Consider the following 27,237-nt stretch of genomic DNA (forward strand, 5'->3'; position numbering starts at 1 on the left):
TGCGGGTCGTGGGTGGGATATCACCGCTCCAGCACAGTTGCAGCCCCAGGAGGAGGGAACAGCTGGAGTTACTTTGTGCTTTCCCTGTGGGGAAGTTACAATTACAGTGGTTCCCACCAGCTCACAGTGTCACTGCACTGTCACCACTTGCCTCTGATCCCCAGTGTGTGCCCAGGGTGATTCCCTGATTCGGACATGGGCTCGGCACAGGAAGCTGACAGTGAACAGCAGTGACAGCAGAGTGGGTGCCTGTGGCAAGGTCACTGCAGAGGGTCCCTGACCCCATTCCTGCCACACAGATACACCTACATAGGAACTCTGAAGTCCTGCTGAGCGTGGCATTGTCCTGATTCACAGCCCCTCTCACGTCCTCCTGCTCAAGGCTGCGCACACAAGCTGCTGTGAACCCTCACCCCAACAGTCAGGACACGGCAGGATCCCAGGAAAGTCAGCTCAGCAGCTGAAACAGAGACACTGCTCAGGCTGGAACAGGGCTGTTTACACCAGTCTGCTCATGGCCTGGTATTTCTAATCGTGTGGCCTGACCCCATGGCCCAGAGGTGTAAACACCACCTCCTGCCTTCCAGTGGGCCGGCTGGAAACAAGGTGGGATGTTTCTGGAAACAAGGCGGGATGTTTCCCCCAGCACTGGCTGAAATGCATATTCTCAAGGCTGGGCTTTGATGAGGAGCTTTAGGGCATCGGACACTTCTCCAGAACATAACTGAGAACACACACAACTCACTAAGTTTAAATCTTCCAAAAGTTTTCTAATCCCTCTTCACTTCTTAAAGACACAGATAGGAGAAGCAAAGCTCGATAACATCCTGAGCCTACTTGAGAGAAAAGGTGTGTGTGTGATCCAGCTGTGCAACACTGGAAAGAAAATGCCTTTAAATGTGAAAGACCATGGTATTTTATTTACAAATATGCTTTGAACCCAATTGCTGTTCTTGTAGAAAAGAACAGAAATTGTGTAGAAAAGTGGGATAATTACATTAATACTATCAAGAAACACACTTTAGAAAATAAATGTTCATCCAGACAAAGGAAGGCTTCCTACAGGTAATGACTGATGGATTGGATTTCCAGTATTTTTTATTGACTCTCAAATAAAGGCTATCTTGGAATATTTGTGTCTGAAAAAATAAATATCATCTACAGCTGCACTTCAGTAAAAAGACTTGATTTAGCCCATAAGATCTCTCAAGTAATTCAAAATGAATCTGTTAATTGTGGAAAATCAGCCAAATTTATCAACTGATACTTGAGAAAAAAAAAAAAATATCAGTAGTGCTTAGCCCCAGGCTGCTGCAGTTTGGGTTCAGAGCAGTTGGTCGTTTTCTCACGAAGTATTTATTAGAAGATAAAAAGCCCTAGAGCATGTGCAACTTGTCACACACGTGCAGGTAAACAAACACACACTGCACATGTTAAAACACTTAACAGGATGCCCCAGATTCTGCTTATCAACTGAGACAGCAGTAAAATGGGCAGGATATAAAGTGTTATCATCTCCATAGCGGGCTGGGTGAGGCAGCATCCAAGGAAAGCCCAAGTAAAGGAGAAAGACGCGATGCTGTGACCTCATAAAGTGGCCCCATGTAAATAAGAGCTAAATTTAACTCCTTGGCTATACAATTTGGAGTGGGATCTGTGTAACAACAACAGGGGGACCACAGGCAAATAGATCACAAAAGTTAACACAGATTAAATAAAACATCTCATGATGAAGCATTTAAAAATGTGATGTTAAAAGTGACTTGTGTAGCTACCCCATTAGAGCACAGATGACAAACTCAGGGTCTCAGGGCAAAAAACGTAGGACAGCACACAGCACCCTGTGGTGGTGATAGCTGAGGCAGGTGCTGACACTGCTGCCTCTGCATTTTCCTGTTTTTGTTGTGTTTGTAGGTGATCTGCAGGGCAACCTGCAGAGCTGGGGCACATCCACCAGCAGCTCCACAGGAACGCTCCAGGTGAATTTGTTCAAAGATCTCGAAGTATTACAACATCTGCCTAGGAAGGATTTAGTAAAAACAGTCCTTTGGCCTCGTTTTGCTCAGGATCCCATGGTGAGGCTTCCATGGCCACAGACCTCTCCTGAGGCAGTGCAGGGAATGTTGTTGGATAGGATGAGGGCTGTGCCATAGTCTAGAACACTTAGGATTGGAAAACCTCTTTAAAGATCATCTGCTCCAAATCCCTGCCATGGGCACAGACATCTTTCACTAGATCAGATTGCTCTAAATGCCATCCACCCTGGCCTGGAACACTTCCAAAGATGGGGCATCCACATTTTTTCTGAACACGGTTTTTCCAAACCTACCCTCTTCTCAGTTTGAAAGCCTTGGCCCTTGTCCTGTCACAATAAGCCCTGGTAAAAAGTCTCTATCTCTCACATAACTCTCCTTTATAAGTGAAAATACTGCAGCAAGGTCTCCCTTCTCCAGGCTGAACTTTCTGATTTTCTTTAGAGAGGATCATCTTCATGTTCCTCCCCTGCATCTGCTCCAACAGATCCCTGTGTTTCCTATGTTGGAGACCACAGAGCTGGACACAGTATTCCAGTAGTAATAATTCCACTATTAATAGAATATCAAACAGAAGCTCTCGGTATGGATCTCAGCCATCTCCGTCCCTTTTGGCTGATTACAATGCTTTCAAAACGCTCGTTTCTGATTACTCTGAGAGGGGGCACACGAGGCAGACAAAGGGAGCTTTGCGTGTACAGTCATGCACGGCTCACACGGCTTTGGGGACATTCTGGGGACGCACAATTTCCCCCCACATTCGTGTAACTCCCACCGCCGTAGCCAACCGGCCCTGACACACCCGCGGCCGCCTCAGCCACGCAAGATGGCGGCGCGGGGTGTGGGCTGTGGGGAGGAGGCGGCGCGCGGCACCGCCTGGCGGCGGACGAGCGGCGCCTCCGCAGCGCCCGGCGCTCCCCCGCTCCCCGCCGGCGCCGGGGCGTGGCCAGCGCGCGCGAGTGGGCGGGCGCGGGAAGGGCCGCCGGCACGCGGTTCGGGGGAGGGGCCTCCAGGCCCCGCCCCTCCCCGCGGAATTGCCGCGGGCCAATGAGCGGCGGCGGAAGCGGAGGGGCGGGGCTGGGCCGTGCGCGCGCTGCCCGCGCCGCCCCTTCCCGCCGGCCGCCGCAGTGGTGTCGGGCGCGTGTGCGCCGCGCCCGCCGCTCCCGCCCCGCTCCCCCGGCACCGCCGCGACCCCCGGCACCCCCCGACTCTCCTCGCAAGGTAACGGGGGCCGCGGGGACGGCACGGGAAGGGAGGGGGGGCGAGGCAGGCCCGGGGGCGGGAGGCCGGGGGCTCGCGGCACGTGGCGGGACCCGCCTGCCGCGCACGTGTGCGGGGCGGGAGGGGGGGGGGTCCGGCCCGCGCTCCCCGCGGTGGGTGGTTGGCTTCGTGTCTGTCCCACTCTCCCCTTCCCCGCCACCCCCTCCCGCCGCCGGGGCTCCGAGCAGACCCTCTCTCGTTCTCGCGCAGCCCCTCCGCCGCCAGCCCTCCCCCTCGCACCGCCATGGCCGACGAGCTCGACTTCACCACGGGCGATGCCGGCGCCTCCTCCACCTACCCCATGCAGTGCTCGGCGCTGCGCAAGAACGGCTTCGTGGTGCTCAAGGGGCGCCCCTGCAAGATCGTGGAGATGTCCACTTCCAAGACGGGCAAGCACGGCCACGCCAAGGTGAGCGCTGCCGGCCCGGCTGTCGCACAGCCCGCAGTGTGCGCTCCTGCGGCTCCCGGCTGGCCGACAGGGAAGGGTGTAGCGTTTCATTTGGCTCTGCGTCCCGCCTTTGCCTTTCTCGCAGCAGTGTCTCATCATTCCAGAGCTGGCTCAAGGGTTTCCAGTCATACAAAGCAGGAAGGATCGAGGACGGGGGGGGTTTGTTTTTTTCTCCCAACTTTAACTAGTTAACGCTTTAAAAAAAAAAAAAAAAAAAAAAAAAAGCTTTAACACTCATAGTGACAAAACCAGTTTCTGTAGTGGGGGTAGAGTAAGTTCTGGAAGGGGGGCTGATGAAATCACTAGGGCGTGGTTGGCTTGTGCTGTCGATACCCACCAGAGCACTTCTGTGTCTGCCCGTGCCGGCAGACTTTTACTGTTGCAGTGTTAGACCAGGAGTGCCCGGGCTGTGTTACATAATCCAGAGCTCCGCGGACACTCGTTACTCTGTGGGCCTGCTCTGGCCCTGTTTTGCTGCCTTTGCCTCGCAGCTTCTTTCCTTATTCCAGCACTGAGAGAGGAGTGTCTGTGTCCCAGTAGGGACGTTCTTAGCTGCTGTCTGGGGCTGCAGCCCTGCTGCCCAAGCAGTTGGCTCATGCAGCTGTCCAGAGCTTGGAGCAAGGCTGGAATCCCTCTTCATTCATTCATTCAGCCACACTTTAGGGTGGGTATATCAGAGTTTGGAGACAGATCTGTTACAAGTGCAGACTAAGGAGATTTATAAGTTTCTACAACCTTGTGCCATATGTGTAGGGGAGTAGAGTATCTGGGATTTGTCCAAGCTAGAGTCGACCAAGCTCTTCCTAGTATTCCCCCTTCTCCTTCCCCTTGGCTTGTTTTAATAGACAGATCCAATTTTCTTAAATACAGAAACAGCTGTGAGAAGAAAAGGACCTGAGAAGAACTGGTTGAACTGGTCATCTAAGCTCTAGCTGCAGTGAGCAGTGCAGCTGGCATAAAGGGAGGTGGGAGCTGCTGTGATCGCTGTGCATGACCACCTCTTTTCCCCTTAACCTCCACTGTTCTGTTTCTCAGAACAGCTAGGTCTTTAAATAAACATTTTCTTAACCACTGTGAACTCTTAGCTTGCTGCTGTAAAGCTGCAGAAGGCAGTGGAAGATAACAGTGGCTTGCTCTCCTGTGGGGTTTCTGTAGTGTACTGTAAAAGGGAGTGAGAGGCCTCCTCTTGATGTGAGGGATGTTTTCATACCACAAGCGAAGGGTTGAGGCAGAATCTGGGATTGCACATGATTCGTAGGAAAGTGAGTAGAACCAGCAATACTGATGGCAGTAGTGTCTTGCTTCTCCAGGACCAACAGTAACTGAAGTTATTTTTCTGCTCTTACAGGTCCATTTGGTTGGTATTGATATCTTCACTGGTAAAAAATATGAAGATATTTGCCCATCAACTCATAACATGGATGTTCCAAATATCAAGAGGAATGATTACCAGGTGAGTTAACAGTCATATGAGGCTTTATACTCTTTGTACCACACATAAACTCTCTTCGTCCCCAAATTTGCCTCTCAGTAAAGTACTGTCTTGATATGACATAGCATTTACTGAATTGCTAAAACTGTCGAAACTCACTGATGGAGAGAGAGCTCCTTGGTGTATAAACAACCTCAGGTTAGAGTAGCAGTCTTTAGGCATGACAGGTAATAGACATAATTCATAACCATGCTTCTTCTAGCTATTGTTATAACGCCACTTCTGGATTCCTTGTGGTACTGGCATGCTTTAGAATATGGAGAGAGGTTATCCCTGCTGCAAGTTAATATTAGTTAAATGAGAATCAAGATTTCACATAAGTAAATTTGAATCTAAACATAAATTGTCATTTATAGTTTCACTCTTACATATGGTAGATGAATCCCCAAAATAGTCTTAAACTGCATCTGATGCCAATTCTAACTTTTCTGCTCCTTGTGTGGAAAGTGGCTATAGGTGATACTAAACAGTTCTGAAGCTCCTGAACTCTGCACTGAAATACATGTATGAAAGGAGCAACTTCTGTAATGCCATCTGTGATATAGTTAGTGAGCTCTTAAAAGCACAGTTCAGGTTGACTTGTGACTTGTTTGCTATCTTCTCGTTGCACTGGGAATAGTTCTAGTCAGGAACTGACACATCCACATCATCTGGAAAGCTGCAGTTGCTTGACAAAGGCCAAGTTCAGTGTTTTAGCAACTCTTCAGGACAGCTGATGCTGTTGGAATAAAGTGTGACCAGCCTGTCTTAGGGTTCAGACCTTCCAAGAAATTCTTAATGTTATCTTGGTGGTCTTTCTCTATTGTTCTGGGATTCTGATTTTTCGGATTCACTGTTACATGTCCCAAATTTTCCAACCTGCTTTGTCAAAATAGCCATTCCTCTTAGCTCAGGCTTTTGTTTAGGCTGAAAACAGCATTATAAAATGGCCCAGGTCTTGGTGGATGTTCCCTAATTTATTAATTAGTTTAATGTAAATGATTGTATCTCACTGTAGACATGCAGGTATAGAAGTGTATAGTTACACTGTTGTGTACTTTTTACACTTTATACAAGCAGTGTTGTTGAGTGAGCACCATTCCATATACTGTTTCTAGTTCACAGATGAAGAAAGCTGAACCAGTGACCTGGAAGCAGTACATTTCCTAAATCACGCATACAGGGTTTGTAGTGTCCCACCTACAAGGATGTAACCAGCAGGGTTCTGTTGGTTCTTGATAGCAGAATGCCTTTGCTACAGTTGCCCTAACTCTTAGCCCACTCAGCCTTTGTTAAAAATGGATTTGAATAAGGTCCTTAACTGTTACAGTACTGAAGAATGATTGTAACAGGGAGAGTTCACTGCCTTCTGCTTACATTAAGCTACTACCTGCTGGTGACTGCTGATGTTAGACTTGTAAAAATGAACTTCTCTTTGCAGCTGATAGGCATTCAGGATGGGTATCTCTCCCTGCTGACAGAAAGTGGTGAAGTTCGTGAGGACCTAAAGTTGCCAGAAGGGGATCTTGGCAAAGAAATAGAAGGAAAATTCAATGCCAATGAAGATGTGCAGGTGAGTAGGGAGGGCAGACAAGAACAGTTCTGGTTAATCCCACTTGTCGATACAATGAAAAAGTATTATTCTGATATTGACCTCTTGTATCTCTTTGTGCAGAGTGGGTTAGAAGGGTGGGGATTGGTACTTGGAGATGCAGAAGGACATTTGTACTGGAGCACTCAAAAGAGATGGGATAGATATTAAAATCTGAAAGTCTGTAACCTCTAGGAGTACTTTCTGTGGCCTGGGCTGGAGCTCACCTCTGTGTCTTCTCTTCCAGATATCTGTCATAAGTGCAATGAATGAAGAATGTGCTGTAGCCATAAAGCCTTGCAAGTAAAGAAGATCGCCAGGCTCGGGCAACTGCTCAGGTCTGGACAAACCACAAATCTATAAATTTGGTCCTTATTGTCACCAAAGCTCTGGCCTTCACAAGCAACCTCATTTCCTTTTTGAATTGTTAAAAAGCAGTGCTGGATTCTGGATTAGTGTTGCAGGCTAACTGGCAGTTTTCAAAATCACTGAGATTTTAATTCCTTAATTGTAACTATTTTAACATTCCTGTGGGTTTCAGCTATGGATCTAAGAAACCAATCAGGTGTTACTAGTGGATATATTTTTATTTGCTTGAGCAAAACAGTGTTTGTCTGTATGAACAGACAAAATACAGTATTCAGGGGCTTTTAGATAAGCTGGTAGGTATCTAGGATTATAAAATGACCTAGAGCACAAATAGTATTTTTCTTGACATCTTTAGGTAGAACTGACAATAAAAGTAGCTTTTTTTTTTCCCTTTTTTTAAAGCTTAAGTACTTTGTGGATTGGGACTCTTGCAGAACTGTAGGTGCCAATCGCAACTTTTAGACCAAGAAACTCAAGTGATCAGAAATGCCAGCTGGCTTGACCAAGCCCCAGTGGCCATGTGCAACTAAACTGTATTACCTCTGTTTTCTTCTTTGCCAACTTGTTGGCTTATTGTAATGATAAAATGGTTTAAAAAAAAGCCTACCTGTGGTTTAGGCAGGCCGTTGGAATATTGAGTAGATAAGACATAGATAGGTCAAGGGGACACAAAGGTGAGAATGGATGTTAAAGCTATAGACTTTCACTCGAGGCCTTTGTCAGACTTGAAAAATAAAATAGAAAAATGCAGTTCAATTGCTTTCCTTTATTATATTTATCTTAAACTATAAAAGGGTGACAAACTCCATGGGAATCTGTTGCAGTGCTTCCAGCTTTAGGTTTTAACCTTCAGGTTCAGACCATATTTTTGTAGCACAGGGACCACACGTTTTTCAGAAAGTGGGACAAACTGTAGCATTGAGCCTAAACTAAATGCATGTGATTCTTTTTTTTTTAAAAAAAAAAACTATTGTATTTTCAAAACATAAACTTGACAGATGATACCGAACAACCATGGCTTCACTATAAAAGTAACTAACTTGCTACCTAGTTAGGGAAGCTGGCTCCTATCCTGGGGAGTTCTGAGTCATAGCAACACGCATGCATGCCTCTAACTATTTAGTACCTTAACAAGGCTTCACAGCAATAGTTATGGAAGGATAATTAGCCTGCTCCTGTTTAAGGCGTTCAACTTGAATTCTAAGACTTGGTGAGTTTTCATGAGTGGGGAAACTTCCTTAGTCCATGGCTCAGACCTCTCTTCACAGTTGATAAATTGTTTCCTGAACTTGCCTTAATGCTCAGTGGCTGATGGAGGATGACACGGAAGCTGCCCCGGACAGCACGCACAATTCACACTACTGGCAGCCAGAGGCGGACTTCATGCTGCTCTTAACTGCTTAAAATGTTTTCAGCTTCATAGTTTGTACTCTCTAGTCCCCGAAGGGCTCGTGGCAACTGTCCTGAGCTGTCCTTGGCCACACTGGGGCAGGGCTTAGCAAACCTTGGAGGTGCAATGCAGGTGGCAAAAGCACTCATTGTCCACAGACTTCCCGTGCCAGGGAGAGGAGTACCAGTGAAGGTAAAGACAGCAATAAATACACTCTGTTAATAAAGCACAGCTACCTGGGACACCTGGCAGAGGTAGGACCTGCCACATGCTCTTGCCTAGCACAAAACATGTTGCAGGTGAATTCTATAAAAAGCACCTTGATGGAAATGGCAAAACTGCTTTTAAAAGAAGCTGTAGATTGAAAGGTTTCCAGAATCGTTCTGAAGCGGATGAGGAATAGTTCAGGCTAGTCTGTACTATGCTCCTTTCTGCCTCTCCATCGAGCTGGTACCTGGAAGTCAGGCTTTGTTGGCTTTGGAGGTGACTGAAATGATTGCTGATGGTGCTGACAGCAAGCTGAGCTGTGTGGTGTCACATGGGAAGTCAGACTAATGCAAGTTCTATCACCATATTACAAATACTTCCAATATGCTTGAAAACTACAAGACTTGAATTTGTCCTCGCTCTGGTAGTGCTTTAGTCTATTATCAGGTGCCTGTCTGTCCTCTAAAACCTTGTTGGAAGACAGGTACTTGGTGCCACTGGCCCACAATCTGAGCAGTTACTTGGACTAAGCTCTCTGGGACCAGGGCTGGTGTAAGCCCTGTTCCTACAAGCGGGGTCCTGGCCTGACTAGAGTTTTCAGGTACTACAGCAATTTAAAGATAGAGGTTCTATGACCTCCAGCTTGCTGGAAGAGCCCTCCTCGGGACTTCCACACGTCCTTCTGCTGCAACCTTCAGTTCTGCAAGATTTAAATGATTAAGTACTTCATTATAGGTTTGTTCTTATATACTTAGTTGTCTTCGTGAAGCACTTCAGGCACCATGGAAGTGCAGAGCATCATGCATGAAGTTTCCCATAGGTAATACATAAGCATGTCTTAAAGCATAATCTCCAAGTTTCAGTAAGGTTAAAAGTTGCTTCTAAATTAGAACATGTATTTGAGGCTTTTTTTTCCAAAGCAAGATGCTTCAGTTTCCTGTCAGAATCGTTGCAACAAACTTTGTTTGTGATCAGTAGTCCATAGAGATGTGTATTTTTAATATCCATAACCAAGTGCTTAGGGAAGTTCTCCTTTCATAGCTTTACTTTAAAACAAATCTTACCGGTGTATTTGTTCTGTATTACTGTCTTAACACTTAAATTGTGTCAAAACCATAAACTTCTTACAGATGATGGCAATTGCTTAGAGTAAAGCCTGTGAACACAGGGAGCTAGTGCACAGTATTTCCACTCCACACAAATAATGCGGTTTTTTATGGCTCCTGTTCATTGAGTTTCTCTTAACAACTTCACACAGTTGGAAAGACTGCAGTGTTTCCTGCCTCAAATGTTGGCAAATAATACTTTGAGAATTCAATAGATCCTTCTAATTTTTGCTTGTAATGGTGGTTTTTCAACTGGGCTCTTGCTGGTTGAGCCATGTTCTCAGGGCTGTTTTTTTTTAAGCTGAAGTTCATTGTTTCTCTTGCAGGTTTTTCTAATCCAAAGTGTACCCAGAAACGGTGCACGGTCTGTAGTTTCACAATACAGATAACTTTACATAATCTGTTAAGAAGTCAAGTTTGTTGACAGTTCTAACTCTTACGGTTACTGCAGGTCAGTCTCACAGAATTCAAAATTCAATAAATCCCACTTTTTTTTTTTTTTTTTCTGATTGAGTAATTAGAATGTAGTTTGTTACAGTACAACTAAACTTCAGGCTATAAAGAGACCTTGTTCACGATATTTCGAGTATCCGCTGGCCATGTTGCTGAAGGTGTGGCTCCTGGAGCGATCGGCAGCTCAGCGCGAGGTGGTCGGAGGCTCTCCAGCACCTGCACTGTGGCCCTGCAGTATTTGGCAGCCGAGAGTTGACTTGGTTTGTGAACTCCAGGGACACGTTTGCTGTGCTTTGCTGTATCGCGGAACCCCTTTGTCCTGTGCTGTCCGTTGTAAGCAAACCGGGCTGCCGCGGCTCCTGGAATGCCGGGGGAGTGGCGAGCGATGGCCACCGATGGCCACCACGGCTTCTGCTGCTCGTGCGACACCCCCGGCCCTGCGAGCCGTGCGAGCCGGGCGCGGCGGCAGCTCCGGTGTCTGTCTGGGAAGCTCTGTTACTGTTCTCAACACCATGGAAACGATCAGGGGAAAGATTTGTACGTGTGTGTGTGTTTTGCTCCAGAAATAATAAAGGTGTCAGTGCTGTGGGGAGCTGGTGCTGGTTACAGTGACGGGAGCGCGGTGGGGCTGCCAAGGGACTTCGCAGCCACTTCCAGGGGCGGGGGACGGGTGATTGTGGGAGGAAGAGGAGCCCGTGCGGCCGTGTCCTGTCCCAGGGGAATAACGCTGGGAAATTCCACACGGGATTCCCTTCCCGGGGCCGCCATCTTCCCGGGAGCGCCAGCCCCTCCCGGCCTGCCCCGCGCTGCTCCCCGCGCCTGCGCGGTGACGTCACAGGCCGGGGGTATAAAAGCGCGGCGTGGCCGACCTCACTTCCTTTCTGCCGGAGCCGCGTGGCGGAGCGCTATGGCGCCGGTGAGAGCGGGAGGGCGGCGGCGGCCGGGGGAGCCGTGGGAGCCGTGGGAGCCGTGGGACGGGTCAGGAGCCGGCGGCTGTCCCGGTGCGAGCGGGGCTTTCCCCGAGAGGGCTTCTTGTGGTAGGCGGCCGGTCCGGGCTGAGCCGAGCCGAGCCGGCTGCAGTGAGCCGAGTTGGCCGGGAGATGGCGCTCCCCCTGCCTGCCATGTGTGTCCCCCCCTGCGTCGGATAAAAGTTCCTTACGGCGTGGTTTGTTAATGATGGGGAATTCTTTGGTGTTTTAGCAAAAGGACAGAAAATCCAAAAAGTCAACCTGGAAGTTTTGCCTTGACCTGACCCATCCTGTGGAAGATGGAATCTTTGATTCCGGGAATTTTGTAAGTTGTGGTTTTTGCTCATTCTTGTGACGCATAATATAATAAAAGCCTTAGTGCAGTAACTGAGTTGCAGTTGACAAACTGCATTCTAAATGAGTTAAATCATCGGCTGTTCTTTAAAATACTGTCATTTAAAAAAGCCATTTGGTTCTATAGCATGCTTCATACCTGTCCGGTAATAGAACTATTTTAAATTAAATTCTGTTTTAGCACTGGGGTGATTTTTTAATAATTGCATGCTGTAAAATATTTTTGTGCTGTAAGTGTTTCTGTCAGGACATAAGTAAACAGTGGTTTTTAATGTTGTTACCTGACTAGGGTCCCTTCCCTAGTTCATACCTAGGGTGCCATTCCCTAGTGTTCTATTTCTTTAATGTTGAAACAGGAACAGTTCCTAAAGGAGAAGGTTAAGGTCAATGGGAAAACTGGAAACTTGGGCAACACTGTTCACATTGAACGTCTGAAGAACAAGATCACAGTGACTTCCGAGAAGCAGTTCTCTAAAAGGTTGGCATGGGTGTCATTCTGCTGTGTTTGTGGGGTTTGAACTGTGGCATGTTGAACATAAAAACAGAGTCATTTAGCTTGGAAAAGATCTTCACAATCAAGTCCAGCTATAAAGCTGGCACTGTCAAATTCACCACTAAACCATGTCCCTTAAAACACACATTAATATTCAGCTCTTGCCTGGAAAATGAGTTCAAATTAGTCCACTTCTGATACTTGGAGAGGTTTTAGCTCTAACCTTCATAGCACTTGTAAATATTAGTGAAACATGTAATTAAAACAGATTTATTATACTAGATGTTTTAAAAACACTTTTTAAAACTCAAGGCTTGATTGCTAATTAATGTTGACTCTAAGCATATTAATAGAGGTACTTTATATCGGTCCTTAGAAATGTATCAGGAGAAGATGGACCTTTAAAATAACACTGAACTAATGTCATGGATGGCTGTTTGATTACTTAATTGGTTGTATTATAATGAATGTGTGCATGATGTGGGTTGTTGCAAACAAACCCTTTAAACCAAATGAAGCCTTAAACTGTTTGGTTTGTTAGGACACACAAGAACTGAGTGCATTGATGAGAGGTACGGCTCCGTCCTTGCATCCCCTCTTTGTTGCTGGTACAGGTGCACCAGAATCTGTTACCTTAGACTGAGGTTTAGAACCACTTAACAATGCTTTTCAGTTGCTGGCATTTTACTGTGTAGTCAAAAAGCAACAGATAATAAATTCTTACATATTTGTAGTGAAAATACGCTTTTATTGCCTGTTCCCTGTGAAAACTTCCCATTGCTGGGTATAGTTACTGTGATATTGCCCTGCTCAAGACATTGTCTTGGCTGTAGTGCAGACAGCAGCAATGCTTGTTCAGTGAGAAACTAATAATGTGAAATTCCTGCTTTTCAGGTACCTGAAATACCTCACCAAGAAGTACCTCAAGAAGAACAACCTGCGGGACTGGCTCCGCGTTGTCGCGTCCGACAAGGAGACGTACGAGCTGCGCTACTTCCAGATCAGCCAGGATGAAGAGGGATCCGAGTCTGAGGAGTAACTGAACCTTGGCTTTATGCTCAGTGCAGAGTACAAAAGACTAGAACATCTATTTATAAAAACACTTTTAACTTATTGGTGAATAAAGATTTTGTACCCTGTTGGACAGAGCATGGTTGGTTTTGTAGTATTTTTCTTAAATTCTAGTTAGAAAACAGCATGGGAATTGTTTGACTTGCAGTTTTCCTTCCACTGCCAGGAATCAGCTGTTCAGTTGGCACTGGTGAAAGTCCCAGTAGGAAAAAACAGAGCCCTTTGCCCATGTGTAGGACAGTTTAATCAATTGTTAATCATGCTGGTATAAATAGTTCTAGAGCTTGTTGTGACTGAAAGTTCCAGCTCCTTCAGTGAATTTATGTGAAGGTAATGGCATAATACTTAATACAAGTTTACTTCTAGTTATTTTAGTTTAAAAATAGGCTTACAAATTGCAAATATTTTTTTCCTGTGTGATTTACATCATTCACTAGTTGGTTGTGGTATTCCTGTGTGTGTAACCACAAGTCAAACTTCAGGAGAACAAAGATTTGAAAGGTTTATATTAGATGGATAAATAAGGATATGGAGACAAACCTGATTGCCAGCAACCAGCTAGAACATCTTAACAGAAGGAGTGAGATCTCCTTTTATGATATATTTTACAGTTCTTGTATTTGACTTCTGGGATTATTTCTTTAAAACAAGTATTTCTCTAGTACAAGTGGGGAGTTCTTCATTGGAACAAATAATTCCATAACTATGAACTAGTTCTTCATGTAATATCAAGAGAGATTTGTGTTTTCATTATGGAAAGAGTATTTGTGAGACTGAGGTTGCAGTAACTTGCATGTAGATGCATTTCAGTGCCATGTAGTGTCCTCTGCATGTGATTACTTGGAATACTTACTCAAGTTCCAGTGTGTTGGTGAACTCTGGAATAAGTAATGCCCTGTTTGTTCAATGTCATAAACCAGGGATACATTTAGACTCTGATACTGAACTTTGTGCTTGAATAAGTCTGGTAGTTGGGGCTGAAGTGTGCCCACTAAATTTTTTGATCTCCTGATGATTTTTTTTTAAATTTATTATATTGGCATTGTTTTTACTGGCAAACCTCTGAGACAGATGATTTAGAGACTTGACAAAGCACAAAACAATGCTTTACAGTCAAATGATACCCACTTTTGCTACCTAAATCGAAATGAGAAGTACAGAAGGGGAAATTAATTTTGTCAACAGCCTTTTGGGTATCATTTGTCATTTTCCAGTGTGCTCAAGCAGCTGTTCCTGGCCCAGGGAGAAGAGAAGCAGCAGCAGTGGAATAACAGCTACTTGTGCCATTTCTGCCTCTGGTTGTTTTATTTTGCTGCTTCAGAGGTAGCAAAAGGAAGGGAGCAGTGTGTGTAACTGGCTGCAAGACACGATGTGTTGGACTTTATATGCTTCAGTGGAAATAAACAGCAAAAGTCCTGCTGCAGTCTGGGCCACTGGGTAGTGCTGCCTTGGGATTTCCCACTGGAGAAAAACCAGGCAGTGTAGAAGCAACAATTAAGGGTGATTTTGCTGTTAGAAAGCATTTACAGTGGCAGTAGTTAATGCTGTTTTGAACAAGCCACTTTTTTCACAGTAAGGCTGCAAGTATTTGTAAAACTGATCTGATCTGTTTTCTTTGCTGCACAAAGTTAAGCAAAGGGCCTGACTTAACAGTTGTATTTCAAAACAGAGCCCCACCTGGTGTTTCAGAGCTGTGCTTTTATGTGACAATATCTCCTTTACACCACACTGACACAACAAACCTGTTCTGATTAAATGGAACAAGCACGAACAAAAATCGGAGCTAATGGGATCACACTGCCTTGTTATCCTTCCTTTCAAAGCAGGCTGGCAGCCACGTGTGTGGTGGTACAGCCTCGATAAAAGATTGTCACCAGTCAGAGGAAAACAAGGCCTTGGGATGGCAAGCAAAGCAATTTATTTCATAGCTGGGTTTGGAGAAAAAACTGCCAACGTGCTCCTGCAGGTTGTATTGCTCCCTGAGCTTCACTGCAGTGAGGATGGAGGGCAGGAATTTCTTTTCCCAATGCTTGAAAATATTGTTAAACTTTGAAAAAGCAAAATTCTGATAACAACTGTGGATCTAGAGTACTTAATAAATTTGGTAAAATTTTCCTTTAGATCGAGCCAGGCATTTTTGTTTTGTCCCTATGTTGGTGCCCAAGCTCCACTGGCCATACCCAGAGCTTCCCATTCTGACTGTGGATGCTATTGCAGCTCTTGTGTAGGTAGGACTTTTATCAGGTCATGGTCCCTGTATGTGTTAGGCATAGAAACCACAAAAAGGTTTAAATTTAAGTGGAGCTTGTATGGTTAGATTGTTAAAAGGTTCATGGAGAAAACTACCAGTACAAATGAGAAGCTGGCTCCAGGCAATGCTTCAGAAAAATTGTGATTCTTTCATAATTTCATGTATTTTTGCAGCTGAAGTGGCCAGGTGTGATGCAGGTGGCAAGCAGGAAACAGAACCTGTTATTGTTCAAATGTAAATTTATGCAAATTACCCAGATTAGAGTTGAAGCAAGCTTTTTTAAAAGCCAGAGGTCAGTGTTTCTGTGCTCTTAGGCAGAGGATAGCTCAGCCAGGAACCTGCTTTGCCAGTTGTTTCTTTCCAACAGAATCTGCTGTAAAATAACCAGTTTTGTTCATGTTTGTTTTGAAAGTTAAAAGATCCCAAACAGCTTGATCACGCACAGGATTGACTGTTGGAATTTTCCATGTTTAGTGCTGGACAAGAGCCCTGCTAGATGGAGGGCCAGGCTCTCCTCAGACCTGCAGGGATGTGCTCCTGTGTCAGCCACGGGATGAAGCTGTTGGGAAAAATAATGCACCCACAGAACAGAGACCTAACAGGTGACAGGAGCTGCTGCCAAGTTCAGCAGCCACAGAAACACCCCAGTCTCAGATGATGCTCAGGGTGCTTTAGGATTTCCAGAAGGGGCAAGTACAAAATCCAGCAGGAGTGAGTGCTCCAGGAGCACTGCTTTGCCTTCACCCAGCTGAGAGCCCTGGTCCATCAAGCCAGAGAGGTTTAATTTGGGAAGAGGAATAATCATTGCAAAGCACCAGAATTATTGCAAATTGCACTGGTAGCACAGCAGATGGGCCAGGGCCAGCACCTGCCAGCTCAGGGCTCAGAAGGGCAATGGCACCATAACTCTTACAAGGCTTTAATACAGCCAAGATACTTACATAAATATATTTTATAAATATATATAAATAAAAAATCAAGTATGTTCTTCCCCCTTTCATTTTTCAATGGTTTTCCCCTTCATTTCTCAAAAAAATGTTTTCGCTGCTGTCTTCCAAATAAAATCAGTTTATGGGAGACATCCCACACATGTAAAATTCCAATGTCTGTCAAATAAGAAGAAAACAGATTTTAAGCACAAATGGCTGTTGCCAGAGCAGCAGTAGCAGCACCACACAGGCTATTTATGTGTGAGTATACAGAGATATTATTTTTCTGCACCGCCAGTCTTTTATCACTTTTGCTGCAGCAAAACTCTCACTGTCTTCTATTAAAAAAAGAGCAACAAACCCCACAGGGTTTCACCAATTTTAAGCATCACTAGCTAAGTTACTTCTAATGTACCTGTTTGCTTTCTGTCTGCTTGCCCTCCCGGCCACTAACCCCATCAGAAAGCAGCTTCATTAAATATCCAGAAACAGTAAGATCAGAAATAAAGAGGTAAATAATAGCAGGAAATATCTGAAAAATGTGTTGTTTACAATATGCTCAGCATGTGGCAGGTATTAAAGGAGGTGCAGACTCAACATTGTCACATAACATCAGCACAAAGTAATTAGAAACAGAGAGGCCCATCGAAAAATAAATACTCAATAATAGCTTGGAGGTACCCAGCAGCAGGAAATGAGCTTCAGTGATGGAGGGATCTGATTACACCAAATATAGACAAAAAATAGGAACAATTGTTGTTTCTTTTTACAGGCAAAAACAAAGCAAAGGCTTCTTATTGGGCAGATCAGAAGGGATCAAGTTACCTCCTCATTTTGTATGCGTATGAGTATAATATTTGCATACACTCTACATAGGCATCTATTTTATTTATCATCATGTATTCAGAGGGCTCTGGGGCTGCCCCAGGTGTCCTGGTGGGGCTTGGCAGAGACTCCTGTCAGCACCATCCTATTGCAGCAACTAAATCCACTCGGCCCATCCTGCTGCCTCCTACTGCCGCCCCACTGTCCTGCGGACACAGGAATAAGTAAATTCCTGTGGGGTGTGCATTTTGGGCAGGCTGCTGGCATGAAGCCCCTTTTAGGCTTGCCTCAGCTCTCTGGCTGCTATTTGAGCCCCAACTCATGCTGGAGCAATGCTGGGTGGGAGGAGTGGCCTGCAATAACTGGGACAGTGGCTACAACATGCCCCAAATTGGATCCAGCTGGATCCCATGAAGTTCTCATGGAGGGATTGTTTCCAAGGAGGGTTTCTGTGACCACTCTGAACCTGGAAACTGCCCTGAGCAGTTTTTTGTACCTGAATCCCTTTGGTCTGGGCATTAATAAACTCATAAAACACTAAAGAGCCACCAGCCAGGAAAGATTTTCCATTGCTGTCCTTCCATTCTGGATTTAAATGAGAAACTGAGAGAGAAATGCTTTAATAGATTACTATCTCTTTTTTTTTTTTTAATTAAATGATTTAACATGTCAAGGCAGTTCAAACACCCCATTCCAGCAAGCATTAAAGCATGATTTAAGCCTCACGTTTGTTAGACGGTTTTTGTTGTCAGGTTGGAGGTTTAGTAAGGATTTTAAATGGGAACATGGGACAACAGGATTTTTTTTCAGTGGCCCAGTGCCCACACAGTGGCTCCATCACCACACTGATGTTCCCTGCACACCAACAGGATGCTCTCAGCCCAGCCTCCAGGAGCCAAAGCCAACAACAGCATCAGCATCTTCTTAATCTCTGGCACAGGGAGAGGACAGAAGGCACTGAATAATAAACAGCAAGGTGCACAAACAGCAGAATTGAAAGCAAATAGCTAAAACTCTTCAGTTTGATATAGAAGAGTAAAATGCTTCTGGGAGCAGTGCTGTCACTGAGTCAGGCTGGGGAGACCCTGTTATCCCCCACTTCTTGTCCAGGACAGATAAAGGAGTGTTCAGCCATCCCTGTTCCCAACCTGATAACATTTTCCAGCAAAACTGCATTCATCAGTCTTCCTCCTTCCAGCTCATTTAGAAATTATTTGCACTGTTGGCAGATAAGGGTCCTGAGATAAGGGTAGTTTTGCTGACACAACAGGCTGGGAGCTGTAAAGCCTCTGTGCTTCTCCCCCAGCAGCTGCTTCAGGGTTCTTCCTCCTGCCACAACCTGCCATGCTGAGACCCCCGGGGGTAAAGACCCTCCCCACGGCCCTCAGCTGCAATGGGGCACAGTGTGGGGCTGGCAGGAATAATTTGCAGAGCCTGTGGGTGGGAAGAAAGGGGCAGCTGGACTGGGGTGAGAAGCCTGAAGCCCAAAGCAGGATAAATTGTCCATCTATCTATAAATATGTATGTTCCCAGAGAAAGTGCCTTTAAGAGGACAGGGATCACAGCAGCAGGTGCTGACAGTGCTGCCCCACATCTGAGCTTGCACTGAGTACTTGAGTTCCAAACTCCATCAGGATATCTCCATAATTACACACAGCAGTAATAGAAGTGTAACTGAGTATTTGGTGTCAATCCTGAGTACCAGGGACTGGGATGAGCTGGATGGCCCTTGGAGGCTAGCAGGCAGAGGAAATCTGCTTATTCTCAGTGACTTCTGACCTTCAAACCCACCCTGGAAAGCTCAGGAGGGTTCTTTTCCTCTCCCCTCAAACACAATAAAGAGGCACAAAGCGACCAATGTTTTTGCAGGTGCAGAATTATCTGTTGGGAGAACGAGCTGCAGAGATTGTGACGTAAAGCTGCAGCTTTCCTGCTCACCCTTAGCAGGGAGCCTGTTTCCCACATCAGCCCAGTAACCAAAAAAAAATCAAAGCCCATGAAACCAGAAGCCAGGCAAAACCCTGGGCTTTTGTTCCAGTATATTTTGGGGATTGTGTCTGTCAGTGCCCTTGGCAGGGGCATCTCCCTGCCCCAGCTCCGATGCTCTTTGCCAGGGTGGAATTGCTGGACCCAGTGCAGAAAGGACATTGTTCTGCTGTACACAAAACCTCTGGGGAGGTTTTTGCTTGCAGGTCAAGAAGCTGCTGCTGTTGATTGCCTAATTCCTCTGGGCCTTTTGTATTGCACACAGCCAAGTAAAAAGCGTTATGATTATGTGCATGTGTGCTGTCCTCAGCTTTGCTAGGCCCCAGAAGGAGCTGGGATGCCCAACTCCCTTTAAAACAAATGGTACTCCTGTGCCAGCCCTTCCAAGATAGTTTTACAAATAGACCTTAGAGATACGAGCTCAAAAAATGAGTCTTCCAGGGTGGCTACATTCAGCACAGTTACTCAAAGATATGAGGGAAAATATGAGTCAGAATCAGTGCTGATGTTAGGCCAGGATTGGACTGACAGAGGGATGAGTGAACATGGGGTACAACCAAGCTCCTTCCCAGTTTGCCCATTTTTGATACCTTGCTGAAACCTGAGGGCTTCTGCAACATCCTATCCACCCTGGCCTGGGCTGCAAATGGAGCAAGGTGGTGGTGAGCTGGTCACAAACACTCTGTGAGCTCTTGCCGAAGTGCTGGAGGGAATAATACCAAAGCAATGCACTTGGAGAGCTGCAGCGGGCAATCCACACGAGGCACCAAGGACTGTTCATTCATTATTTACCCAGTACCTGGGACAGCTCTGTGGTTTATTCTTTTGATTTGAAATTCGCTGCACGAGTGTTTATCTGGACTTAGAAGTAGAGGTTAAGCAACACTGCACTGATTTTTCATAAAACTTCCCCAGGGTGTGACAACGTATCAGATCCATTGCTCATGTCAGGGGGTGATAACAGGAGAGCTTGCTTCCAAAATGGAAAACACAGCAGCAAACTCCATCTCAGCTGCACAGGGGAAAGATCAAGGCAGAAGATTGTATTTTGCACCAAGTAGCTGTAGCCATGTTCTGCCCAGGACCCCCCACTGCAGGCAGGACACAACCCAAATAGCCCAGCTCCAGCCTGGGTGGGCAGCAGCAGCCAGAGCCTGATGGCCCAGGCTGGATTGCATGAATCAGGATTCTTTTACAACCTGTCACACAGTCTTGAAAATAATTGGAAATTTGAGTTGAGTAATTAAAAGTTCTAAGGTGAATCCAGGATTATGGAAAAGAGCTGCTTGCCCAGCTGGTACACAACATTCCAGCTGGTGCACAATGCACTTTTGCAGCTGCATTCATTATCCATAACCAATTTTACAAATTTTACATTTCCCTGGGTATTTTTCTCAATGAACTCCAAGAATCAGCATGTTGGCATGCACATCCACATCCCCTTGTACTTCCAGATTCCTCCTTTGCTCTTACTTCTAAGGCAGTGCATTGATGTCACCACTTAGGTACTATTTACAGTACCTTGAAGACCAAATATTGAAGCTAAAATGCTTCAAGACCCTATTATTAACGAGACCACACTTTGATTCATTGCAGATGCAAAAGAGCAACTGAATAGGCAAGTGAGAAGCAGAACTGGGATGCAAGTCAGCATCCACATCATGGGATGTGGGTCTATTGGCTGTGACAGCCCTGGCTGACACAGGCAGAACCACAATTACCTCGTGCCAAGCCTTTAAAAACATGGAATCATATGGAAGAGATGAGATATGGGAAAGCTAGATCCCAAGTGAAGTTGGAAGCTTGTAGTCTAGATATGAGGAAAATGCTCACGGAGGATAAGCTGATGGGATGCTCCAACTCACTTGCTGAAGGAGCTGCCCAAAATCATTACAGTTATGGTAAAGCACATGCTAGCACAGTCCAGGAGCAAACAGTGGATCTCCAGGAACAAGAGCTGGGGGGAATTGTCACCAGACTAGTTCTTGGTTGATTAGCCAAAATAAAATCATTCTTTAGAAACCCATCGATTTGGGTAAAATATTTGCTTGGAAGATTTCCTCCCATTTCCCTTAAGAGTTTATCCCACTGACTGGAAATGAGTATTTTTCCTAAAATTTTAAAGACCCAGCAGACATGGGACTGAAGGTGACTCCTGGCAGCAAAGAGGAGGAAAGAATTGTGACCCAGAGAGGCTGTTCTGACTCCAACTGCATCCTGGCCATCTGCTAGACTCAAATACCCAGCCAGAACAATGCATGGGGATTTTGTTGCCCTGTCTGGCAGACTAAATGCCTTGAAAAAGCCACAGCCAGGTCACACCAGCCCTGTTTGCCACCTCTCCAGCACAGACCTGCTGCCATTCTGTGCTGGCTGCTGCCTAAAGGTGAGCACAGACGCCAGAAGATGCTTCATCATCTGGTGAGAGTCTCAGCTTTTGCATCCCTGCTGTTTGTTCACAGCCCCAGGACCAACAGAGCGTCAGATGACAGTGACAACAAGCAGCTCTGGTGGGCAGCAGCCTCCAGGGCAGCACTCACTGGCTTTGCAGAGATACCCGAGGACAAAGTCTTGTGTCTCTCCCCACCCCAAAGTGGTGCTGAGGATTCCTCACCCAGATCCATTGTCATGTAGGAGGAGCCGTGTCCAGCAAACACCATCCCATCCTGCTCCATGCTGGGAGCTTCCAGTTCCCTAAAGTCATGGAAGATCCACCAAGAAACCCCCTTGACTTTGTTATGGGAAGTAATTGAAGACTTTTGTTTGCAAAATATCATCATTTACTGAAAGACATGAAAGAAATTCTTCCCTGTGAGGGTGGTGAGGCACTGGAACAGGGTGCCCAGAGAAGCTGTGGCTGCCCCATCCCTGGCAGTGTCCAAGGCCAGGTTGGACAGGGCTTGGAGAAACCTGGGATGGTGGAAGGTGTCTTCCTTCCTAAGGGGTCATTCTGCTCATGGCAGGGGGTGGAACAAGATGGTCTTTAAGGTCTCTTCCAACCCAAACCCCTCTAGGATTCTGTGATTTTACTGTCATGCCTCTCTCCTTCGATCCTGAATCAGAGGAACCAGGATAAGTGAAAGTTGATCACCAAACAGATGAAATTTCCTGATGACTCCCTTCAAGGTCTCCGCCAGCAAAGTTTAGATGGATGCATCAACATGTACAAACTATAATGCACTGGGAATTAAGAAGCATTGCCCTGATGAGGGAATATTTGCTGTAATTTGTTTTGCAGGCACTTAACAAAAACAGAATGAGAAGAAATGGGGAGAGCACCCAACAAAGTAATATGAAAATGGAGCCTCTGGCAGCCTCTTCAATGCACACTTTTAATGCAATTAGAGCATGGAGTGGATGAGGGACCCCGGCCACAAAGTAGCCAAACTCGAGTTGTGCTTTTTTACACTGCTGCAGGACTGAGCACAGTCTGTTCCACAAGTGACTGGAAAATGCATTACAGCTGTGAGGAAAATGGATTTTTCTTTTCTTCTAAACCTATTGTGAAATATGAATTGGGAATTCATTAGCTATGAGCTGCTGCAAAGTAATGTTGTTCTTAAAATATTCTCCTGGTTCCAAAGGACCTTGGTTAACTGCAGACAGAGCACAGGGGTCTTTCATTTTATAAAATGTCCTGGGAAGAATCATTAGAAGTTACTTACAGATTCTTTCAGAGGCTTTTTAATTTCCATTTGCAGAATCTAAGTGAAGAGATGACAAAGCAGAAAGGCTTTAAACTGGAGGAGAGTAATTTAGATTAGATGTTGGGAAGAAATTCTTTACTGTGAGAGTGGGAAGGCCCTGGCACGGGTTACCCAGAGAAGCTGTGGCTGCCCCATCCCTGGAAGTGTCCAAGGCCAGGCTGGATGTGGCCTGGAGTAACCTGGTCCAGTGGAAAGTGTCCGTGCCCATGACAGGATGTTGGACCTGGATGAGATTTAAAGTCTCTTTGAACCCAAACCATTCTCTGATTCTATGTGAAGAGTGAATCTGCAGCTGTTGAGTGGTGAAGGAGAAGGTGCCACAGGCTCTGCTGCTCACAGAGACAGGAGTGGGGAGGTTGAAAGAAGAGTATTGGGCAAAGCAGGCTGTGACTGTGGTTTATCCATGTCCCAGCACCCTCCTGTGGGATGCTCAACAGCTTTGGATGCAATGAGCAGCATCAGTCCTTGGGACCTGTTCAGGCTCCTTCAGGTCCACCCAAGGTCCATTTGAGGCCAGGCACAGCTGGGACATTGGCAGAGCTTGTGGGGCCATTGCCCCAGGTGGGGAGGTGTGTGTGCCCAGCTGGGCTGGGCTCCATCACTGCAACATCTGAGCAAGGTTTTGGAGGTACTGGGACCACCAAGATCCACCAATGATGGACACAGGCAGCAGAGGTGGGATGGACATTCAGAAGCTTTAAAGCCTTCATGCTGGTGGAAGAGTTTGGTTTCCATGGCCTCAGCAATACTCAATATCCTGCCAAGAAATCACTCATCGTGCTAAAATCTGCTTTTCAAGAAAATGAAGAACAGTCCTGTTACTTCAAGGTCTGCTCAGAGACTGGTGTGAGCCACTAAACGTAGGTGGCTATACCTCTCTAAACATCTCTCTGCTCTGCCCAAAGCTGGGGTACGGTCTGCCTTTGTGGTCAGGTCCCAGCTATGCTTTGATTCCAAAATGCCCAGGAGGACCAGGCCCACAGCTTTGGCTCAGGCCCCTCACAGTCACCATGTCAGAGAGCAGTGGGGTTGTTATCCAGAAAGCCCAGTGGATGTGATGGGCAGGCTCCCAACACCATCATCCAGCTGCAGTTAAACAGCCATACCATGACAGTGGATCCTGCAGGAGTCACTCCACACCACCAGAGTGGGAGCAGTGTTTGAAGTCAGCACTTATCACCTCTGTCCATCACCAGCACAATTAAACCTTTCTTCCCCCACAAACAGCAGATGCCAACACAAACAGAATAACCCCCCTGATTCCCTGCTAATCATTGAACAAACCCACTACAAAGGTGACCCCAAGCCCTTGGGGAGCAGAGTGGGGACAGGGATGCAGTGGGGGATCTCAGAGAGGGGAAGTCTGTGCTCGGGAATGGCTGTGCTGTGCTCTGCAGATGAAGGGAAAACAGTGGCTGTCCACACTGACAGAGGCAAAGGTCCTCTGGTGTATTCCCCTGCCTGGCCTGCCCCTCTCCCACCACTCTTCTAACAGGCTTTGAACCCATTTGCCAGCATTGTTCCAAATCTGGCGTGGCAGTGATGCTCTCAGAGTGCTGCATTTGCTCAGATGTCAGGACAGTGAGGGACCAGGCAGGGGAATGGAGAGAGGCAAGAGCACCTCCTGCCTGAGGTCCCTGATGGCACTGGGGACACGATGGGAGCACTGGGCAGGGACAGGACAGAGAACCCATGGAACCAGGCAAAGCACAAGCTGCCAGCTTGTCTGCTCATGGTACAATTGATTTTCAAGGGCTTTGAACAAAAACTCAGAGGAGGAACGCAATGGTTTTACAAGTACCTAAAAGAGAAGCTGAAGTCCCCTTTCCTCTTGCTGCAGGCACTCTGATTTTCCTTGAGGTTTAGAGGCCAAACAGCTCCAGTGTCCAGCACCTCTCGACAAGCAAGAAGCCACAGGCTGAGAATTAGGAAAAAGAAGTGGGTGAGGTCTTCTTCAAAGCCAGAAATATCTTCAAAGCTCTAAAGACAAGATCTTCTTGAACAAAGAGTCATTCCCACCTCCACTGTCACTTACCTGAGCTTTTCATTTGTCTGGAGAGCTGATAAAATTCACATGACAAGATATGCCTGGAGAAAAATCCTTGCTTACAGGGTTTTGGTAGCAAAAATATGCTTCCTCCTCCCCACCCCCCCAAAGATTTGAATCCAACCAATTAAAAAGAGGTTTCAAAATAATACAAAAGCAACTTGAATTTTGCTTTTCCAGTTTTTTCATTTCATTTCATTCCAAAAGGAAAATGCTTAAGTAAGATACTAACTCCTATCAGTATGGATATTTATTTCTGCTGGCATGGTACCTTTATGCCAGTCATTTGAAAGTGGTGAATAAACCCCTGCCTGGAGAGCTTACAGTGAGAAAAGTGAGAGCCTGAAGGAAGAACTGACAGCAGATAACAATAAAAACAACAATCACTTTTTCTTTTTTTTCTCTGGAGCTGACATTTTCCTGTGGAAATGTGAAATGAAAAATGTCTTGTTCAGTGGGAAAGCAACTCAAGACAGGCAGTCCCTGCCGAGAATCCATCCCACCAGCCCCGGAGCAGAGCAGGTAGAGCTGAGCCGAGCACTCTGATGCTCAGCCACCCAGCCCAGCTCTGCTGCCTCCCCACCCCTTTTTCTTTTTTCTTCCTATTTTTCTTCCTATTTCTACCACTTGCCTGGGGCTCTCCTCCCAGGAGAACTAATACTTTACAGCAGCGTGCTGATAGCTATTAAAGTCCCACCAGGCGCCTCCCTGCCGGCAGCCGTCACGGATGATCCAGCATCGGGACCATCCTCACTCCCCTGCGGACCTCTGGGATGTCTCTGAGCTCTCTGAAGCCCCAGCACCAACCCCCTCATGTGCTCACAGCTTCCCTGCAAGGCTTTTATCCAGATTCATTCCCTGCTGCCCTTTGCCACCACTGGTTCCGTTTTCCCAGTGGTTTCACTTAGCTGTAAAATGCTTCATTTCCCACCCTGCCTGTGCACCCACCCTCTCCCACTGCCAGGCTCCAGGGACCACCACCAGCGCTGAGCTTTGCTTCCCTTTGGGGCACTGTGCCTCCCTACTAAAGAAGAACTGGAATATTTTAAATTAAAACCATCTCCCTCATATATATTCATCACCACCAACCACGGCAGATGCTGCATCTCTTGACACATTCAGCAAAAGGAAAGCCTCAGCAGCAGCTCTGAGTCTCCAGATGCCAGCGCAGAGGTGCCTCCTCCCGCTCGCTGCCCTGGCCAAGAGGGATGATTGATTTTACAGTATCACAGCCAGATCTGCTGCCACAGATGACAGCTCTGGGGAAGAATTCTCTGCCGACTCCTTGGGAGCTATGAAAGATCCGTAGTAATTATTTTTCCCTAAGAAAACAGATGAATTAATCCTTCTGCTAGGATTGCGCTTAGTTTTCCTAAAACTGGTGTTTTCAAAAGATTTCAGAAAGTAAACAAGGCTGCCTAGCACCATTTTTCAAAATCATTCCCAGTCGTGTAGTTCAAACGCTCCATCACATTTCCAGAAGAAAATAGATCAGATTTCTGAAGTGCTCAGTGGGTGCTGCTGGCTGCTACAAAACTGGGGACGTTTTCTTGTGCCTCAAAAGAGAGCAGCAGATTTGGCACAGATCTCACATGGTGGAGATGGATGCCAAATACGTGCTCTCCCTGAGTTTTAGCTGCATTCTCTTTTCTGAAATGATTCATTTATAGCCTTCAAATGTGAAACACAGATATTCCAGGAGAGAGAACAGGGGAATCCAGCGATGGATGAAGTGTTGTGATGTGGTTCCTGTGCACAGCCTCGCTCCTCATGCCAACAACACTCTGCTCTAAGCCCCAGGAAAAGATGTGAAAACCCTAAACTTTGCAACATGGACATCTCATGACACAGCTAAAAAGGTTTAGTAAAGGGGTTTGATGAGGCAGCCAAGGAAAAACCTTACTTTTTCAGGTGGAATTGCCTTCTGTGAAAGTAGCTCTCAGAAAATTCACTCAAATTTCATACAATTTGCTGTAAATTAGTTTCATCAGTGACAATTAAGCAGAAATGCCACCTGAAAGACCTCTAACCTTTGAATGTCAGACTTGGACATCAGCAATGCAGACAGCTCTTCTCTGCAACTGCTCTGCAGATAACCACAGACCTTAGGATGATTTGGGTCGGAAGGGACCTTAAAGACCATCTCATTCCAACCCCCTGTCATGAGCAGGAACACCTTCCACTAGACCACTTCCTCAATCAAACAGTCAAACCTTCTTTTCTGTGGCTGCACATAAATAACCCCCACTTAAAAATCAGTTTATTTGTCAAGCTCCTC

At 46.2% G+C, this 27,237-nt stretch overlaps 2 protein-coding genes and 1 long non-coding RNA gene across 3 annotated transcripts in view; 2 read left to right on the forward strand and 1 right to left on the reverse strand.

Moving 5' to 3' along the window:
• Positions 1-3,140: 3,140 nt before the first annotated feature.
• Positions 3,141-7,928, forward strand: EIF5A2 (eukaryotic translation initiation factor 5A2). Its single transcript, XM_069024024.1, has 5 exons — positions 3,141-3,254; positions 3,504-3,702; positions 5,090-5,194; positions 6,654-6,785; positions 7,051-7,928. Exons 2-5 carry the CDS (start codon positions 3,538-3,540, stop codon positions 7,108-7,110), a joined length of 462 nt encoding a protein of 153 aa, XP_068880125.1. The 5' UTR covers positions 3,141-3,254; positions 3,504-3,537; the 3' UTR covers positions 7,111-7,928.
• Positions 7,929-11,220: 3,292 nt separating this feature from the next.
• RPL22L1 (ribosomal protein L22 like 1) lies at positions 11,221-13,292 on the forward strand. The gene is made up of 4 exons (XM_069024025.1): positions 11,221-11,244; positions 11,529-11,621; positions 12,007-12,128; positions 13,038-13,292. Exons 1-4 carry the CDS (start codon positions 11,236-11,238, stop codon positions 13,180-13,182), a joined length of 369 nt encoding a protein of 122 aa, XP_068880126.1. The 5' UTR covers positions 11,221-11,235; the 3' UTR covers positions 13,183-13,292.
• A 4,235-nt stretch (positions 13,293-17,527) lies between these two features.
• Positions 17,528-27,237, reverse strand: part of LOC138114605 (uncharacterized) — a 33,165-nt gene continuing 23,455 nt past the window's right edge. The window contains exons 2-3 of the long non-coding RNA XR_011152687.1: positions 24,714-24,830; positions 17,528-20,217 (exon numbers count right to left, since the gene is read on the reverse strand). This is a non-coding gene — a long non-coding RNA (uncharacterized lncRNA). The remainder of the gene's footprint in view (positions 20,218-24,713; positions 24,831-27,237) is intronic.

The sequence above is a fragment of the Aphelocoma coerulescens genome, chromosome 9, assembly GCF_041296385.1.
Source record: "Aphelocoma coerulescens isolate FSJ_1873_10779 chromosome 9, UR_Acoe_1.0, whole genome shotgun sequence".
NCBI classification, from domain to species: domain Eukaryota; kingdom Metazoa; phylum Chordata; class Aves; order Passeriformes; family Corvidae; genus Aphelocoma; species Aphelocoma coerulescens.

Excerpts from the sequence above, each read along its gene's own strand:
- EIF5A2 (XM_069024024.1), top strand. The coding sequence starts at position 3,538 with ATGGCCGACGAGCTCGACTTCACCACGGGCGATGCCGGCGCCTCCTCC. Across the intron at positions 3,703-5,089 it reads GCAAGCACGGCCACGCCAAG|GTCCATTTGGTTGGTATTGA; the intron begins GTGAGCGCTGCC and ends CTGCTCTTACAG. Across the intron at positions 5,195-6,653 it reads TCAAGAGGAATGATTACCAG|CTGATAGGCATTCAGGATGG; the intron begins GTGAGTTAACAG and ends TTCTCTTTGCAG.
- RPL22L1 (XM_069024025.1), top strand. Across the intron at positions 11,622-12,006 it reads TCTTTGATTCCGGGAATTTT|GAACAGTTCCTAAAGGAGAA; the intron begins GTAAGTTGTGGT and ends ATGTTGAAACAG. Across the intron at positions 12,129-13,037 it reads GAGAAGCAGTTCTCTAAAAG|GTACCTGAAATACCTCACCA; the intron begins GTTGGCATGGGT and ends CCTGCTTTTCAG.